The 11382-nt window shown below is 29.4% G+C and overlaps 1 protein-coding gene across 2 annotated transcripts; it reads left to right on the plus strand.

The window, feature by feature from the left end:
* Nucleotides 1-6416: 6416 nt before the first annotated feature.
* LOC132054406 (probable transcription factor At5g61620) lies at nucleotides 6417-10563 on the plus strand. Of its 2 annotated transcripts, XM_059446420.1 has the most exons (6): nucleotides 6417-6864; nucleotides 7516-7727; nucleotides 7812-7886; nucleotides 7965-8015; nucleotides 9026-9130; nucleotides 10055-10563. In XM_059446420.1, exons 1-6 carry the CDS (start codon nucleotides 6543-6545, stop codon nucleotides 10328-10330), a joined length of 1041 nt encoding a protein of 346 aa, XP_059302403.1. In that variant the 5' UTR covers nucleotides 6417-6542; the 3' UTR covers nucleotides 10331-10563. The 2 variants fall into 2 exon arrangements, with proteins under 2 accessions (XP_059302403.1, XP_059302402.1); XM_059446419.1 differs by lacking the exon at nucleotides 7965-8015 and having other exon boundaries at nucleotides 6418-6864; nucleotides 7812-7874.
* The last annotated feature ends 819 nt before the right edge of the window (nucleotides 10564-11382 follow it).

An 11382-nucleotide genomic window follows, 5' to 3' on the forward strand; every position in this document is an offset into this window, starting at 1 on the left:
CGGTACTGTCTCTCGACCCTTCGAACGCCAAGTATAACAAGTAGCATTCTCCACTCATTCACCAGGTAAATCAACTCCTATTATTATTTCTCCCGTTGATGGTCACAATACCTGAAGATATCACAAAAATACATATTTCAGTGGTCTTACAAGAGAGAAATTCATCAAACAACTTCAAAAATGCTAAAGCACTTGATTACTTATCCTTACACCTCTTTAGTTGTCCCACAACCATCGACAGTTGTCGGACAATTTTAGTAGTTTTGGGGGACAACTTCTGTAATTATTCAACTATTTATTCCAACAACTAATAAGTTGTTCCACAATTTTACTAGTTGTCCTGACAGCTAATCAATTAATCAACAACTAAATACAGTTGTCGGACAACTTTAGTAGTTGTTGGGATAACTTCTGTAATTGTCCAACTATTTGTTGCGACAACTACAATAGTTGTTCCACTATTGAATTACTTGTCATATCAACTATTCAGTAGTCCAACAACTACACACAGTTGTTGGGAAATTGTAGTAGTTGTTAGGGCAACTTTTGTATTTGTCAAACAGATGTTCAATTGTTTCTATCAATAGCTTTCCGAGTTGTTCGGACAACTACGAAAGTTGTTGACAGAAACAACCAGATTATGTTCGCTAAACTCAGCTGAAGAATGGACAAAAACTAATCTTTTTCACTTACCAATAATTAATGAATTGCCCTTTGAAGTAACTCCAATAGAACCAATAATATTTTGATATTCTTTTTCCACAATTTTTCTCATACAAATCTTCTCAACAAAAACACAAATACAATCTTGGATCTACTATTTAAAACATTTTGGGGGAGTTAGATTCCTAAAGAAGAAGAAGAAGAATAAGAAGGAGGAGGAGGAAGATAGGTTGAGCATCAATGGCTGGAGACATGGGAAGAAGAAGAAGAAGAAGAAATGGCGGGTAGTTTTTTTTTTTTTTACATGTTTTGGTAATTTTAGTTATTTTGATGTAACAAATGTATAGGTAAAAGTGCAAAAGTAAAAAGTTTGGGGTTTGGTGGAAAAAAGTTTCTTAATGAAGTTTTACCTCATTAACATTAATTAGTTACTTGTCACTTCTACCTAATTTTTAAAACTTGAAGGACTCACATCAATTGACAAACTCATTTGTCACTTTTAATTCAGTCTCCCAATTAAGTAGGCGTTTGTCCATAAAAACCAAAAAAAGTTCACTTTATTTGGAATTTTTAAATTTGGAGTTGGAGATGGAGTTGTGTTTGGTTATAGTTTTTGCAAATAATATTTGGTTGTTTGAATGTACTTTTTTTTTTAAAAACACGAACTATGATTTATACCCCCAATTTCTAAAAACTAGCAAAACCACCCAAAACAATCATAAACATAACCAGTTGGTTGAATCAAAACAACGAACTACACAGTTACATCAAAACAACTGATATATTAGTGAAAATAACTTTCAGCAGAATGAAACTTCAAATTCACATACCACAATCCCTTCCCTGACCCATCAACCCCCCATCTGTCAAAAAAAAAGAAAAAAAAAAAAGCAACCAAAGTTAAGGGTAAAAACTTAGTCGCATCAGGTGTTTACACCTATCTCAGTTAAGTTAATCATAGATAATAAACAAAGGTCTAGAATTATTTTTTTAATAAAGAAAAATTAAAAAAGAAAGAAAATTTAATAACGGAACATTACAACGGTCTTTATTATTACAAATTTCTGGTCACTAAAATCTTATTTGCTATTGCAAATTTCTGGTTATCACAAATATCTGGACCAACGTCCTGTCTTTGATTACCGAAATTATTTTTTGCTATTGCAGATTTTTGATTATTGTATCGTCTATCACATCCATAGTCTTAACTAAGTGACGTTAATTAAGATATTGGAGGTGAAATAGAAGTATAATAAATGAATATGATGATAAATTTGTAAAACTAACTAATCTAAGAGTGGACTGATATTTTCATGATCATACTGCTAATGGAAAATAAAAATAGTTATGGCCTTTGGGAGGTGTTTAATTTTCGGCATAGATGTATTAAGAAATTACAGTCAATCTACTTACTGTTTAGAAGATAACCGAAATTGCATGAGAATACTTTATATTATTAATTAAAATCATCTGCAAAATACTTAGTTAACTATGATTAAATATTAATATTTATAATTAAATAATATGACAAGTGTCATTTATTTACTTGTTGGGTGTAAACACCCGATGGGGATAAGTTTTACCGGAAGAAAATAAATTGTTTAATCAACTGATGCAATAAATTACCACTAATGTATTGTCACTCATAAGGTTTGAGCACATTTGTTACATATGTGAAGCTAGAAAGAGTGATACTGTTATGCGGACTATCCCCACCTTGCACTTATATCCCATACAAAACCCAACAAGAACTAAAACAAATAATTATAAACAATACCAATACTAGAATAAACGGGGTTAAATTTATAAAAATAAAAAAAAATTAGTGTAAAATTTGACAAAGGAAAAACAAAAGCAAGGGTAAAAAAACAGAAAGTGAAAATAGTGAAAACAAGGTTTTCCAAATTCCAAATACAACTTCAAGTGACATTTGAAATTTTCATGGCCAAACACTGCTTTTCAAAAAAAGTGAAAAAAAATTCCGAAAAAAAGTGAATAATTTTCATGGCCAAACAGGTCCTAAATTCTTGCAAAACCAAGAATAGGAGCAAGTTATTTTTTGGCAATACATCATGGAGAAAATATGAACAAAACTAAATATGAAAGATTAGATTAATTTCTTATGTATACAGGTGGGAGGAATCAAAAAAGAAAAATACTTTTCTTTTCTCTTAATAACTTGCAATCCTTTACTTAAGCTTTAGGCAGTGGTATAAATCATGTTCATCGAATAATTGTACTATGCAATATGATTTATTTTTATTTTTTTGTTGAAAAGTGTGCAATATGAATTAAAACAATATATTGTTTGAATCCCTTGATATAGTTAAATCTTAGGAGCAACCTTTCATTTTTCTAAATTCCCTTGTTTAAATTCAAAACTCTGCAACTAGTTGTAGACTACCTTTTGGAAAAAAAAAAAATTCCCAAATGTTGTTGACATTTTATTAAGGACATGTTTGGAAGGATATCTTGGAACACTCTCAATTTCTAAAGGTAAGGTAAGAATTAAGGAGAAATTTCATAAATATACGATCGGGTCACTTACATTGTAAAAAAATAGCCCAAAATTTACATTGCAAAGCTCTAACCCAAAATTCCCCTCTCTCTCCACTGACTCCTTCTTTTTCGTTTTTTTTTTAAAAAAAAAATTTAGTTTTTTTTTTGTTGGAGTTTGCCACTGCCTTTTTTTTTTTTTTTTTTTTTTTGTTATTATTATTTTTTAAATTTTTTTTAATAGAGTATTATAATTCATATACCCATATACACTCATATACAATATTATACAACATTATAATCCATATACTCATATACAATATTATGCACTCATATACAATATTGTACAAAAATTATAATCCATATACCCATATACATTCATATACACTATATACAAATATTATACACCCATATACAATATTATAACCCTTATATCCATATACACCCCTATATACCCGTATGCAATATTATACACCCATATACATTCATATACAATATTATACACCCATATTCAATATTATAACTCATATATCCATATACATTCATATACACTCATATACAATATAATATACCCATATACAATATTATACACTCATATACACCCATATATAGTCATAGCCGGAGTTCCGTTCTCCGGCGTATACACCCATATACACCGACATACAATATTATACACTCATATACACCCATATACAGTCATCGCCGGAGTTTCGTTCTCCGGCGAACTCCAACACCACCACTAGAACCAACTGTTCAAACATCAAAGATCCGGCGTGACAGAGGGAGAGGGGAAATAAAAAATAAAATTAAAAAAAAAAACTAAAAAAATAAAAATAAAATTAAAATTACAAAAAAGGAGGCAGTGGCGAACTCCAAAAAAATTAAAAAATTAAAAAATAATAATAAAAAAAAATTAAAATAATAATAAAAAAATTAAAATTAAAATTAAAAAAAAAAAAAAGGAGGCAGTGGCAAACTCCAAAAAAAAATTAAAAAATTAAAAAAGAAAAGAAAAAAAGAAGAAGGAGGCAGTGGGGAGAGAGGGGGAGGAAGAGGGGAATGGGTCATTTTTTTGACAAGTAATTTTTGTTTAAACTGAAGATGGGCTACTATGGGCAAGAAACTCAAATATGAACTAAATTTAGTAGGATTGGTACCACAATTGATACTGAGTGTAATTATTTCAAGAATTAATGATACCTACAAGTTACACCGCACCTTTTTTCCTCCTTTTCAAAATCTTTTTTTTTTCCTTTCAAATATCTTTTTTTTTCAAAAACTCATTTCTGACATTTCTTTCCGTCTCGCGTTCCTCTTTCCAACATGAGTTGCTTTCTTTATATTCTTCTTTTTTTTTTTTTTTTTTTCTTCGTCTTCTTTTTGTTTTTTCATTTTTCTTATTTTAAGTGCGCTAGTACTAGTTCTTTTAAGTTGGTGTTTAGTGATGATAATAAATGTAGTGACTTGTTAATGTTTTTTAATATTTTAAATATCGTATTTTGTATTGGTGCTTGTTGATGGCAGCATGGCATCTTTATCTCGTAGGAGTTAGAAATAAGGGTGTCTCGATAAAATTAGTGACCTAAAGTTAAAGTTTAATCGGGGGCCTTAGGTATACATATATACAATAAATTTAGTGTTATTTTTTTGTCATACTTGTTGTATTTAGTTTAGTATTCTTAAAAAACCATAACGTCTTTTAAAGCACATAATAATATTATTGTAAAAACTTTATTTATTAATACGAAGATTTGAGTAGGTTTGCTCAAAGCTCTATAACTATAAAAAGTAGGTACACTTTCTTCTTTCCTTTTCATATAAGTTTTATATCTTTTTTTTTTCACACAATCTTTATTATTATCTAAGAGAAAGTAAAATCATAATTTACCATTAAAAATTTTGGGGGCTTCACAATTTTGGGAGCCTAAATCAAGGCTTTACTAGCTTCATCCTTAAGCCGCCCCCGGTTAGAGTCACGAAATTTGTTTCTTTAATATTTTAATATTTATATTTTTCTTTTATTAGTAAATATTCATTATATAAAAATACTTTTTTTTAACTCATTTTTATCTTTTTCTTTACTTCAAAAGTGCAATAAATCATGAATTTCACGTTATATTCTTGTGAGTTTGTAAAACATTTAAATTCATTACTTAATTTTATTAGTTGCTTCAAGTTAAATTATAATTTATTTTGAAGCTACCATATTTTCCTAAAATTTTCTTATTTAAATTATTAGATTTAACTATAATTAAAATAAAATATATTTACTACTATAATTGCACTTGCGCAATCAAAATATGACGCCATGAATTAAATTTTGATAATTATGAAACAAAAATAATAAACAATAATTTATAATTGTTAGATCGAGTATTTATTAAGTTATGTAATTACTATATCCTAACAATTACATAACTTAATAATTATACAATAAAATTTCAAACACATCCTAAAATTTTATTCATATGGTTGGTATTCTTATGGATGGCGCTATACCCACTCCTTAATTTATATCCATAATCCTGTACCCCAATTTTGTAAGAATAATAATTTTGACCTTATTTAATGCAAGTGACTCTTTCTTAAATGGAAAGAAATCTAAAATTAACTAGTTTGGCAGCAAGGATATTTTACAAAATAAATATAAGGATGAGTTGTAGTTTCCTTCCTTCGCACCCAAGTAACGCCTTAAAAATATGCTAAGAACTCTTTGCTTCTACAGAGTCCACGATTATCCATATATAAATATATAATTTAGTATAGATTCTTTTTTCTTTTATTTCCTTATAAGCAAAATCGACCTAAAATTACAAATTTTCCTTAAATGCATGGTTTTTCTTGATCGTGTTCACACACAAAGTCATTAATATAGTTGTTAAATAAATCTTAAGCCGTTCAAAACTTTTCAAAATTAGATTAAAAAAAATGGATTACGGACTAAAACTAAAAGTCAGAAATAACTTAATTATCTGTGATGAGTAAGGAGTTACGTCACCGATATCCTATGGGATTTGGTTACCTGTATATATCCAATAGAAAGGTAATTATAAAATTCCCAGAGGAGCTTCCTAAAAAATAATAATTAAAGAACCAAAAATCTATTTATGCTAAGTAGAGTACTAACACTATATATGTAAAGAAAATAAAAGAGTAAAGATTACAAACATTATTTTTTTGTGAAAGTCAAAGGTAAAACTTACACGGCAAAATCATTGGTAGAACCTATAAATATGCACTCTCTCTAGTTCTATATCTTATTGTATTGCCAAGAATTCGAGAAAACCTCGTTTTCTAGCCCAACATCATCGTGTTATAGTAGCGTACGATGCTTTGTAAGCCTCTACTAGAAAAAAAGCATACACATATAGAAAGAAAAAAAAATGGTGAGTATGACGAAAGATGCAAGGAAGTGCTCACATTGTGGGCACAATGGACACAATTCAAGAACATGTAATTCGAAAGGAGTTGGAGGGATTAAATTATTTGGGGTTCGAATCGACGATAATAATAATAATAGTAATAATAATAATCACCATGGTGATGCAAAAATGAAGATGTTGAAGATTGGAGATCATGAATCTATAAGGAGGAGCAAAAGTCTGGGCAATCTAGAACTGGCTGTTAATTATGACAACAATGGCGCTGTTGAAGCGGGATATCTCTCCGATGGGCTCATTCATTCCCCTAGACATAGAAAAAAAGGTTTGTCAATCTGAATTCACCATTGCTTTATGTCATGTCGTTTATCATATCTATTTATTAACCATGGTATTTAAGTCAGTTTGAGCATATTGTATCTTCCTTGTTCTTGAGATTCTAACAATATTATAAGTTAATTTTGTGGTGTTTTCCTTCACAGAAAAATAATCATAATTTATAATCTAATCAATTTTAAGTTTTTGAATAAATTTAGATCCGGAAGAATACAGGTTCTTGTTCTCTTTTACTTATTATTCGATTGATTTGCTCTAGTGTTTTAAACCGCAATCAAAATATTATTCTTATAAATAATATTTCCAATACCTTGTATTGAATAATCCTTATTGAAGAGTGTTTGTGTACGAAATTCCTTTGAATCTATTGTGAGAATTTTTTTGTATATTTGTTTTTATTTGCTTATATAATCAAGTACTATCTTATTATTCGATTGATTTGTTGTAGTGTTTCAAACCGCAATCAAAGTGTTATCCTAATAAATAATATTTCCAATACCTTTATTGAATAATCCCGTCGAAGAGTGTTTTTGTTTACGAAAATATTTTGAATTTATTGTAAGAAAATCTCTGTATATTTGTTTTTAGTTGCTTATATAATCAAGTAGTATCTCTTAATTGTGATTTTATTTTTCCACAGGAACATCATGGACTGAGGAAGAACACCTATCTTTCTTAATTGGTTTAGAAAAACTTGGGAAAGGTGATTGGAGAGGAATATCCAAACATTACGTGCCTTCCCGAACTCCGATGCAAGTTGCTAGCCATGCTCAAAAATATTTTATTAGAATGGCCTCAATTGACAAAAAGAAACGTCGGCCTAGTGTTTTTGATGTGCACTTAAAAGATTCGGTAATAAATTTTGCTTCCTGCTGTTTAAATTTTCTTTATTTTCTGTTGTATTGTGTTTTGACAAGAATTAATGTGAATTTACAGAATTCACAGATTTCTTCTAAAGCTTCCACATCTTCACCTTCAATCTTAAACAAGATTACTGAAGTTTCGAAGGAGGTAAGATATATCTTGATGCCACAATAAATAACAAATGTTAGATACAGTTTATTTGAAATGACTATTATTATTCCGCAGGCAAATTTCCCATTGGAGCAATTGTTCGACACTTGCCAAATTAAAAGACAGGTACGTACATTTGTTTAAATAAAAAATAAATAGTCATATGATTTAAACTATATGTATAGTGATCGTATCAAAATTAATTCTACCTATTATAAAATGTTGTGTGTACATGGCAGTTCAAGGGTAAGATCCTCAAGAGTCAAACGTTATATTAAATAGCTTTGTACATAAAAAATATGTATCACATTTCTTAATATATAACTTGGATAGGTTCTTTTAAATCAATAAAAAATTATCCATTTGTTGCTATATCATACATTAATTCTTGTTGTCAAAAATCTTATTGATAGATATGAGGATTTAATAAGTTTAATCAAAGTTTTGAATTATTAGACAAAGTTCATGACTATATAAAGAAATAATGAATTTTTCTAAATAGTAATTGTAACTTTGTGATACCGGTTATAAGAAAACTTTTGCTAAAAATTTAAAATTAACTATAACTTAAAATATTGAAATGAAAAATTGATAATATGGAAAGAATACTTAATGCATTTCTGTATCACTATTGAAGAAAATTATAAATATTAAAAAGACTTGGAAAGGCATTTAATTCTATGCAATATATAATTTTTTCTAATTATCATAAATAAAAGGTTTTATTTTTTAGATTTAGTTTGAGTTGTTCAAATCAGTGAGTAAATTAGGTTAAGTTTTTATTTCTCATTAATTAGCACATATACCTACCTCGTTGGTTCTTAATTTTTCTACTTCCCGTACATTTGTTCCCTTTTTCCCTGTTTATAATGATTTTATATTTCATTTTATACTTAACTTTTCTGAATCAATTATTTTTATTTTATCATTAAACTAATTGTCTGAATGAATTAGTCCTTAAAAGGACAAATTTATAGCTTTGCATCTACAAAGATTGAAAGAGTAAATTTCAAAAAAATATATAAATTTTATTAAAATACTTATAAAATCATATAAAATTTTAGCTTTAGACCACTGATTATATTGAGCCGCCATTGTGTATGTAAAAATTAAATGGATGTCTACGCTATGTGCAGGCTAGCAAAAGTGTTCCTTGTGCAACCCGTGAAAGGCCCCCACTTTCACCGTCACCGATTACTAGACCTTTTGGAGTCCCTGACTTACGCCCCATGCCTTACATGGTAAGAATATTGTTCCTTGCTAAATTCTAAGAAAAGAAAATTTGTTATTGATAAATGAAATCAATAGAAAGCTGAGGATGAGTTCTTGTTGGTATATATCACCACAGTGTTATTTGATACCGCTTCACCAAAAAGAAAAACTTTTGTGTATATGTTTTTCTCAATAGTATTTGTTTTTACAATAATATATCTACATAATAGACCCACAATGCTTGAAAATGCAAAATTAATATTAATTTGCATAGAAAGTAAAGCCTCAAAATCAACACAGTTGGTCGAACTTTTTTAAAATATGCTTATTTTGAAAAACATTTTTTCATAAAAAGCGTTTTTTGAAAAAGTACTTTCACTACAAAAAAGAATTAAATTTAGCTATTTATTTCGTCATTAATTTATTCTTAAATAGCTCGTAGCTAACTAAGCTTTAAAATAATTTATTATTAATTCCTTGCGAAATAGGATTAACAACGAATTTGTTGTTTAACTGCATAATTTGTTTGTCGCTAATTCTTATCTTTTTAGTAGCTAGTGTTTTGGAGGGAAACAATTTGTGTTTGACTAATCAATTTCAAAATCACTTTTGTTATATTAGAGCAATTTGTACTTAGTCAACATTTCAAAAGTGCTTGTGATTTTTTTTTTTTAATCTTTTTAAAAAGAACTTCTGCTACTATTCAACAATACTGCATTCATCTTAGATTCAATCCTATTTGAGAATTAAGAGTCGAAACATCTAGAAGGGTTGGTTTTTTGTTCCTAAAAATCTCTAAAATAAGCACTCTGAGAAACACATTTAACTTGTCAAGAACTGGACAAAATAGGCTACTAGACCAAATTCTATTTACGAGCCAAATTTGACAATGAATTGACAAAATGAGTCGCCACTAATATGGTTAGTATTGATCTTCTCTTGTGTATATACAGATGGGAGTTCCTAGGAATGTGCAAGGCGTCACAGCAGCAGCGAAAGTAGCACCAACAATCTCATGGATTCCTGTTGTTAATTTCCATAATCAAAGCCATCATCTCCATCTGAGAAATTTTTCTCATCAAGGTCCTGCTTTTACACCCTTTGTGGCACGGCCTACATCTAATGGTGTATTAATGTCAAGGCCACCTCCTCAAGTACAATCTCAAGCAAGCTATACAACTCCAATCACAAATAAGGATGGTGTTAACATTAGTATTGGAGCTCTTTGATTTTCAATTCATTTTTTGATATATGCCTTTTCTTTGATATCTAATTCTTTACATTAACTAGTTGGGCAATTTTGGGTCATTTTTCCGCCTAGCTACTTTTGTCTTTGCTTTATTGTTTGTTCTGAGGAAAGAGAACGGAATTTTGCAGCGATTGAATTATTTCAAATCATGTCCGAGATCTTCTTGATGTTCAGTAACATTTTCGTATCATATGCCAAACATGCTTTATTATCCTCCTCAATATAATTTCTTTGGCAGTCTCTTGCCACATCTTTTTTCCATTGTCGTTTTATTTCTATTTTTTCCTTCTTTTTTCTAATGATGCAAAGACATGTAAAATCTATGATATTTTGCACGATCAAATAACATAAGAGGGAGTGAATCGGGTTATATCTGATTTTCGCCTTAGTGGTGGACCACGTTACTTTATCTATTTCTCAAGACTTATTTGTGGAACAATAGTAAAGTAACAACACAATATTTTTACGTGAAAAACATTTGCCTTGTGAAATCACGGCCTACACCTCTATACAATTTGTCTCAAACTTCACCATAACTTTGAGCCTCAACAAAATTGAGATTACAAGAGATGTAACCTAGGAAATAACTCTAATTCATTTTCCAACAATCTACAAGTTTAGTCCCCTCTGAGTTGACTCAACTTGGAGTTGAATTTAACTAAGATTTTACCTAAAAATAATGTTTTTAAGAAAGCTGAAAATAGGTACAACTTAATCACAAGCCTAATACAAAATATCTAGACCGTAAAACATATGACTATGAAACATGCTCTTCAATCTGGTCTTTTGTATCAGATAATACTTCAACAACTAGTCAATATGCTCTTACTTATTTGCTTGATTTCTACTTTTAGGGCTTGTTTGGAAAGCCACCCAGGTAATTGGAATTGAGTGTAATTGAGCGTAATTACACAGTTTGACATGTTTGTTTGACCAAGTAATTACACAGTTAGGTGGGAATTGGGTGTAATTGATAGGGTGTAATTACACTCTCCAATTCTCAAGGGTGGGGGTTGAGAATTGAGTGTAATT

The sequence above is a fragment of the Lycium ferocissimum genome, chromosome 4, assembly GCF_029784015.1.
Source record: "Lycium ferocissimum isolate CSIRO_LF1 chromosome 4, AGI_CSIRO_Lferr_CH_V1, whole genome shotgun sequence".
NCBI lineage: Eukaryota > Viridiplantae > Streptophyta > Magnoliopsida > Solanales > Solanaceae > Lycium > Lycium ferocissimum.

What these genes read in the sequence shown, in the direction of transcription:
- LOC132054406 (XM_059446420.1), top strand. Translation starts at nt 6,543, where the DNA reads ATGGTGAGTATGACGAAAGATGCAAGGAAGTGCTCACATTGTGGGCAC. An exon ending in TTACTGAAGTTTCGAAGGAG is followed by an intron (nt 7,887 to 7,964) that starts GTAAGATATATC and finishes ATTATTCCGCAG; the next exon opens with GCAAATTTCCCATTGGAGCA. An exon ending in CTTGCCAAATTAAAAGACAG is followed by an intron (nt 8,016 to 9,025) that starts GTACGTACATTT and finishes CGCTATGTGCAG; the next exon opens with GCTAGCAAAAGTGTTCCTTG.